The 8,110-nt window shown below is 41.9% G+C and overlaps 1 protein-coding gene across 1 annotated transcript; it reads left to right on the top strand.

Moving 5' to 3' along the window:
- The first annotated feature begins 4,241 nt into the window (after positions 1-4,241).
- LOC134222120 (uncharacterized) lies at positions 4,242-6,964 on the top strand. The gene is made up of 5 exons (XM_062701263.1): positions 4,242-4,428; positions 4,490-5,404; positions 6,091-6,462; positions 6,532-6,657; positions 6,708-6,964. The coding sequence occupies exons 1-5, from the start codon at positions 4,242-4,244 to the stop codon at positions 6,962-6,964; spliced, it is 1,857 nt and encodes a 618-aa protein (XP_062557247.1).
- The last annotated feature ends 1,146 nt before the right edge of the window (positions 6,965-8,110 follow it).

Below are 8,110 nucleotides of genomic sequence, written 5' to 3'. Positions count from 1 at the left end.
CGTACGATCGGGTTTGTTGTTGAATTCAAAATAACAATTTATATGGGTTCTTGCGACGCCGCACTCTCGATCAATTTTCGTGCGATTGCTTTGAGTTTCCTTACAACTCACCCCACTATTGCAATTTCACAATTTTCAAACTTTCCCCTTAAAACTTACTTACTTTTTGTATATATAAACAGTAAATAAGGGGGGCTTAGCCCTCACTAGAAAAAAAAAAGCCCTCCTAGGATTTGAAAAGTTAGTTAGCAGAGGTTTGTAATGGAGCTACCGACTGGATTTGCTTCACTTATTAAAATTTTGGCTTTCTCAGTCTGTGGATTTAAGAACGATTTTTGCGAGTGCGTGTTTTCTCTTGTTTCGAACAGTAGAACGATCGCGCGATCTGCCGAAATATTGTGTTCTGCACTGCGCGGCCGATAATGGAGTTAATCAGTTCAGTGCCTGTTTTTTCGGATTAGCCATCGAGCAAGCGTTGTGCAGTGCGAGTTTTAGTCGTCGCGATGTAGTTAAAATATCAAATCTGCCTTCGGGAAAATACGTAAGACACGCGTTGCTTTTCCGTTTTTGTTTCATCATGAATTTGGCGTCGTTCAAAAGAAATAATTAGTCGCTTACCAAGGCGATTTCCAATATATTTCCTTCCCAACTAACGTACTTTTCCTTTTTTTTGTTGAATATCTTGGCTGTGCATATGCACAGCACATGTTTCGAAATGGACAAATTGATATGAAATTTGCGAAAAAGAATCCACGTGTCTTGGAGGGACTCGAACCCTCAACCTCCTACTCTCTAGATAGGCGTGATAACCTATACACAACAAGACCATTTAAAGGTCACGTTTGCGGAAAAGCCATCAGAATCCGAGTACCAACCTCCACCGCGGTTAGCTCTTTTTTGGCAAATTGAATATCTTTCGGATGCTTGATTTGTGCAATCTCCACATGTGCTTTACTGTTGTATATCTACCGTCAATATGCAATCAATTAACACTATTCCTTTCCAGTACGCTCATGGAGATGCAGAGGATTCTTCGGTCTCTTGCAGCAATGAGTGTCGAACTAATTTCCCTCCCCTTATCCTAATTGACTGGGCACGGTACAAACGGGCGCGGAACAGACAAAACTCGATTTTCCGGAGAAAAAGGGGCAAGAGGAAGATCGAGACCGTGGAGAGACGGAGGAACTGTACCGCGCTAATAACACACGAAAGTTCTATGAGAAGTTGAACCGTTCACGTAAGGGCCACGTGCCACAGTCCGATATGTTTAAGGACATAAACGGGAATCTTCTTACGAACGAGCGTGAGGTGATCCAAAGGTGGCGGCAGCACTACGAAGAGCACCTGAATGGCGATATGGCAGACAACGGTGGCGGTATGGTAATGAACCTAGGAGCACGCGCGCAGGACATGCGACTTCCGACTCCGAATCTCCAGGAAATCCAGGAGGAGATCGGCCGGCTGAAAACAACAAAGCCCCTGGAGTTGACCAACTACCAGGAGAGCTGTTTAAACACGGTGGTGAAGCACTGGCCTAGAGCGCTGCATTGGGTGATTACCAAGGTTTGGGAGGATGAGGTTCTGCCGCAGGAGTGGATGGAAGGTGTCGTGTGTCCCATCTACATAAAGGGCGATAAGCTGGATTGTAGCAACTACCGCGCAATCACATTGCTGAACGCCGCCTACAAGGTACTCTCCCAAATTTTATGCCGTCGACTAACACCAATTGCAAGAGAGTTCGTGGGGCAGTACCAGGCGGGATTTATGGGTGAACGCTCTACCACAGACCAGGTGTTCGCCATACGTCAGGTATTGCAGAAATGCCGCGAATATAACGTGCCCACACATCATCTATTTATCGACTTCAAAGCCGCATATGATACAATCGATCGGGATCTCGGAAGCTATTGCACGAACACGGATTTCCGGATAAACTGATACGGTTGATCAAGGCGAAGATAGATCGGGTTATGTGCGTAGTTCGAGTTTCAGGGTCTCGAGTCCCTTTGAAACACGCAGAGGGTTACGGCAAGGTGATGGTCTTTCGTGTCTGCTATTCAACATCGCTTTGGAGGGAGTAATACGAAGGGCATTGATTGACACGAGTGGTGCGATTTTCACGAAGTCCGTCCAGTTATTTGGTTTCGCCGACGACATTGATATCATGGCACGTAACTTTGAGAGGATGGAGGAAGCCTACATCAGACTGAAAAGCGAAGCTAAACGGATTGGACTAGTCATCAACACGTCGAAGACGAAGTACATGATAGGAAGAGGCTCAAGAGAGCTCAATGTGAGCCACCCACCACGAGTTTCTATCCGTGGTGACGAAATCGAGGTGGTTGAAGAATTCGTGTACTTGGGCTCACTGGTGACCGCCGATAACGATACCAGCAGAGAAATTCGGAGACGCATAGTGGCTGGAAATCGTACGTACTTTGGACTCCGCAAGACGCTTCGATCGAATAGAGTTCGCCGCCGTACCAAACTGACTACCTACAAAACGCTTATAAGACCGGTAGTTCTCTACGGACACGAGACCTGGACGATGCTCGTGGAGGACCAACGCGCACTGGGAGTTTTCGAAAGGAAAGTGTTGCGTACCATCTATGGTGGGTTGCAGATGGCGGACGGTACGTGGAGGAGGCGAATGAACCACGAGTTGCATCAGCTGTTGGGAGAACCATCCATCGTTCACACCGCGAAAATCGGAAGACTGCGGTGGGCCGGGTACGTAGCCAGAATGTCGGACAGTAATCCGGTGAAAATGGTTCTCGACAACCATCCGACGGGAACAAGAAGGCGAGGTGCACAGCGGGCAAGGTGGATCGATCAGGTGGAGGACGATTTGCGGACCCTCCGCAGACTGCGTGGTTGGCGAAGTGCAGCCATGAACCGAGCTGAATGGAGAAGTCTTTTATGTGCAGCACAGGCCACTCCGGCCTTAGTCTGATGATAAATAAAAAAAAATCCTAATTGACTGTGAGGACGTGGCCGACATCGTTATTGGTCTTGAATTAAAGATTTGCTTCGGAATCATTCGAATTCCTCGACGATTTAGTTCGGACTCCCTCGAATATTTAGTTCGGACTCTCTCGATGATTTACTTCGGAATCCCTCGACGAATTGTTTCGGAATCATTTGACGATTTGCTTCGAAACGCTTCGACGATTTGCTTCAACATCCCTGTTCCTCGACGTTTTGCTTCGGGATTCTTCGATAGACTGCTTAGGAATCCTTTAAAGATTTGCTTCTATATCCCTGCTACATTGCCTACGGAATCCCTGAACATTCACGTTGGAGCTACTGGAACAATTCCTTCGGAATTCCTGGAATATTCCTGGAGAATTCCATTTGGAATCTCTGGAAGATTCTCATTGGAATCCCTGAAGCATTTCCGTTGGATTATTTGGAACATTCCCGTCCGAATCTTTTGAACTTTCCCATCGGAATTCCCGAAGGATAAAGGACATCTAGAAGATTCTCACTGGAATCCCTAAACATTCCCGTCGGACTCACTAGAACACGCTGTCGGAATCCCTGGTGGATTGCCTTCAGAATCCCTGGGACTCCCTTCGATATGCTTGAAGAATTCCCGTTGAATTATCTGGAGATTCCCGTCGGAATCTCTGGAACATTCCCGTCGGAACCACTAAAGAATTCTCATAGAAATGCTTGGAGGATATTGCATTATTTTTTTCCTTTGAAATAGATAGAATATTCATGAAATAGGGTAGATGTACCGGTTTTGGCCATGGTACCAGTTTTGGCCAACCTTTCTAATAATCTTGAATTGTAAGTCAAATAAACAATATAAAAATTGAAGAAAAATAAAGGAAGAAAGGCCGAACACTAATTTGTCAACAAGCAAAAATAATTTTAAAAAAGAAGAGAATCACACATGGTATAATAGCAGTTTATTTTGCCCCTCTATGTAACCGCATGAATTTACCACTTAGGTAGTGGATATGCTAAGTTAAATAAGCGATTAAAATGACTTTATCATACTAGACTTTGGGGGAAAACAACGTTGTGCAATAAAATAAACATATATAAACCATGTCTAATTTGTTGATTTGAATAAAAAAGCATATAAGCTACGTAAAACTCTTTTTAAACGCAAGCGCGAAAATTACTCAATGTTCCTGTTTTGGCCAACTATTCAGTCACGTGTCAATTAACAAGGCCTGTAAGAAATACGGGATTCCCAGATCCACAATACGGTTCCGCATGAGTGACAAATGGCAAAAGACCACAAAACGAGGCCCATCATCGATACTTTTCAGTACGGAGTAGGAAAGGATTGTTTCCTGGATGATCGGAATGCAAAACAGGGATTTCCTGTGCAACGCCGCACGCTGCTGTTGAACATCAAAGAAATCCTGAATGCCTTTCCTCGTGAAACCCCATTCAAAGACAATTGCCCAGGTGAGCATGTTCTTATCTACGTAAAATGGTTGTTTAAAACTGTTTATTTACATTTTTGTAGGAAGGAAATGGTTTAAAGCTTTTATGATTCGCCATCCGCGCCTGGTAATGCGAACACCGGAGGCTATAACAGCAGCTAGTGCACGAGTAACCGAAGCCGATATAAGGAAGTGGTTCGTAAATATCTCTGAGTGGTTCCACGATGAAGGATTAAGCGATATTCTGTCGGACCCCAGTCGTGTATTTAATGGTGATGAAACATCATTCTACCTACATCCAAAAACCCGCGCAGTTATCGCTGAAAAAGGTTCCCGGAACGTTTACGAAGTGGAAAGAGCCAATGCAAAACAGAACATTACGGTGATGTTCTCATTTAGCGCTGAAGGACAGATTGTTGACCCGCTGGTGATACTTCCGGGGCAGCGACTCAGGCAAGAGATTGCTCGTGGCTTTCCCCCCACTTGGGGCCTCGGTAGGAGTGAAAATGGATGGAAATTGTGGGTAGTCAATTTCAGTGAGTACATCACGGAAATATTTCATCCGTTTCTTCGCAACAACGGTATTCCGCTCCCAGTGGTTTTCTTCGTTGATGGGCATTCATCCCATGTAGCCGTTGAAGTAGCTGAAAAGTGTCAAGAGCTAGGGATAATCTTAATTGCCCTGTACCCTAACATGACTCGTATAACGCAACCGGTGGACGTTTCGATTTTCAAGCCGCTGAAAGATCAATGGAGGAAGGAACTAGACGACTGGAATTCGGAACATTTGGGAGAGATCTTCACTTTGAAGCAATTTGGCCCAACACTGAAAAAGGCGGTTGACGCAGGATTAAAGAAAGACAGCATAATCAACGGCTTCCGAGCTTGCGGCCTATGTCCTTTCGACGCCGATAATGTTGATTATTCCAAGTGCACGGCGATAAATGAAAGCTTGCCATCCGAGCCATCAAATGATACTAACGAACAACGTGCAGAAGGTAAAATTTAAAGAAAATAATGTTTTCAACTATAATAACCTATTATCATATTAACAGATCCTGGGAACTCACCTTCGAAGGGAACTTCTACAGAGAGTGTGCTTCCACCGATAGTTTCAGACCAACCAGTCGCTTTGAACCAGACTGATCTCTTACCCCAACCGGAGACAGAAGGCTCAGGAATTGTACAGCTGGTCAGGCATTGCAATTTATCCCATCATTCGATCTTCTGAGCAAAGATATTAATGATATGCTGGGATATCGATCTTAGTTATCTATCTGCTCATTAAACAAAATGCAATGGAGAAAAGTTTTTTCACTGCTTTTGTTGTAGCAACGCCCTCGCAACGTGAACAAACCCCGAACCGCGCTGGCTATAAGGATCATCATCAAATGCTCAAATGATAATATCTTTCCAGAGTGCTCTTTGATTAGGGATAATATCTTTGCACAAGCAAAGATGATATCCTATATGCTCAGATGATATTGCAATGCCTGCAGCTGGTTCATGCATTCAGCGCACCGCAAATGACATTCACCGTATCACCTTTTGTGGCGATTCACACGAAAAAAAATTGAACAAGCCCTTCAACTTATTGGGCCACAAACTACGTCTCAAATTTCGAGTGAAACAGACACTGCTGAATTGTCACATGAGGGAAAGATCGTGCACTTCTTTTTCAAAGAGTTCCTGCAGCCGTTTGTCCAGATAAATTTGTCTACCCCCAACTGCGCTGAGATCAGCGAACAATCGCTACAGCCATCGGTAGTAGATACAGGGTTGCTGACGCCTGTCATCGAGGAAGATAGAAGCTATCTGGATGAAAGTGGATTCGGAGATACTTCAGTACAAGAGCAAGTTACTACTGGTTTTACTGCACGTGGTGAGACCGTTTTAGCAGAATTCACTGTTTCTTCTCGTGGAAGTGTGTGCTTTGATACACCGGTTCATCAGGCCTATTCGGAAAAGCAAATAGTACAAATGCTCGAAGGACAAAGCAAGCAAAGTTCAAGTCAACTCTTTAAAATCAAGGACAAGAACTTGGGCCATGATCGTGGTAAGTAAATGTTTATTAAACAATTAAATAAATCTAAATGTTAATATCATAATTTGTTCATATCTGTAGACGTTGAGCTAACTGTGAACCAACAAGAGATAAGTACATTTCAGGATGTGAATAACAGAAAGGACATTCCCAAGAGAACTAGTTTGTCCGACATTCTTAACTTACCACCAGCACCACAGAGAACCGGTAAACATCGGAACTACAGGCCAGGTTGGAAGAAATACGTCGAATTGAAGCACAGAAGCAAGAGGAAGAGCAGAAAAAGAAGCAGAGAATTAACGATCGTAAGGAGGCAAAGCAAAAGAAGGATGAAGAACGTAAAAAGAAAAAGATTGAAGCAGAACTACGGAAAAGTAAGAAAAAAGATTGCGAAAAGGGATTAAAACGAAGTGCAGGAGATCAAAAGGAGCACGAGCACAAACCTAAAAGGAAATTGACGAAGAAGCTGGCTGCTGCAGAAAGAAGCATTGTCAAGGAGGAGAAAGAGAACTGACGAAGCAAATGAGGAACACGCAAATAAGGGATCGAAAGGAATTGAAAATTCAACGAAAAGTAATCAGAATACGACTAAGGAAAAACTACAGAAAAATATGAAGAAGAAGAAACGTGCAGTAGGAGATTAGTGTGAAGGTTTAAGAAGAAGAACTGCAAATTTTAAAGGTCAGGTTTGATCAAAAGAATAAAAATTAAAAAAGAGTTAAATAAAAGGTAATAAAAAAATAGAACTAGTACAAGAAGACTAAAGAGAAAAGAGTGAAGAGAAGTTGATGCAGCAAGACGATGAAACGGAATGAAAGCCATATAAATCAAAATATTGATGAACATTGAAATTTGTACATTCCATTAAAAATGTATGGTATAATTGACAATACAATTGAAATAAAAAATGAATGTTTACATATATAATTTCTTTTCTTTGTGTTTCTTAAATTGCATATATGATAGATGATAAGAACGGTTAACACTAGTACTAGAAGAAGGAATTGTGAATGATTAGGCGTATTAGAGAAATAATTCCTGCTATTCTTTTGATGAAAGTTTACATTCATAATTGATTGATAATATATTTAAAATAAAATTGAAATTTTTCTGTACATAAACCAATCAAGTAAAATTGGCCAAAATAGGAACACTACTTGGCAAAATTAGGAACACTATGGCCAAATCAGGAACAAGACATCTTGTTTTAAAACAGTGATTTTATTAACATTTGGAATGATTTGCACTATTCAACAAAATCATTCTGTAAAACACACGATCAATTTTATGGTACACACCAAATTTTTTTCGCCGAATTTCAGCAAAATTTTGCTGAATTTTGCCGAGCTGAATGATCAGCAACTATTTCAGCAAACATAAATTACTGAAATTTTCAGCAAAGTGAACTGTCATTTCAATTGACAATTATTTACTGAATTATCAGCAAATTCTAGAAGTTTGCTGAAAATTCAGTAGGTTCGGATTCAACAGCATCATGCTGATACTATTCAGCAAAATATATCGAATTGATGTTACATATAGTGTTTGACCCACGCATAATTGTTTTCCAAATTTTTTTAGTTTTTAATTACGAAGATTTATTTGCCTGACATTGACGTAACAATATAATATTATATGATGCAATCAAAATACAATAATA

This window comes from Armigeres subalbatus, chromosome 3 (genome assembly GCF_024139115.2).
Source record: "Armigeres subalbatus isolate Guangzhou_Male chromosome 3, GZ_Asu_2, whole genome shotgun sequence".
Taxonomy (NCBI): domain Eukaryota; kingdom Metazoa; phylum Arthropoda; class Insecta; order Diptera; family Culicidae; genus Armigeres; species Armigeres subalbatus.
Note: the sequence above shows the minus strand (reverse complement) of the source record. Positions and strands in the feature narration are given on the sequence as shown.

Coding starts and splice junctions, on each gene's coding strand:
- LOC134222120 (XM_062701263.1), top strand. CDS start 4,242: ATGGCAAAAGACCACAAAACGAGGCCCATCATCGATACTTTTCAGTAC. Junction 4,429..4,489: donor ATTCAAAGACAATTGCCCAG/GTGAGCATGTTC, acceptor ACATTTTTGTAG/GAAGGAAATGGTTTAAAGCT. Junction 5,405..6,090: donor TAACGAACAACGTGCAGAAG/GTAAAATTTAAA, acceptor TCTTTTTCAAAG/AGTTCCTGCAGCCGTTTGTC.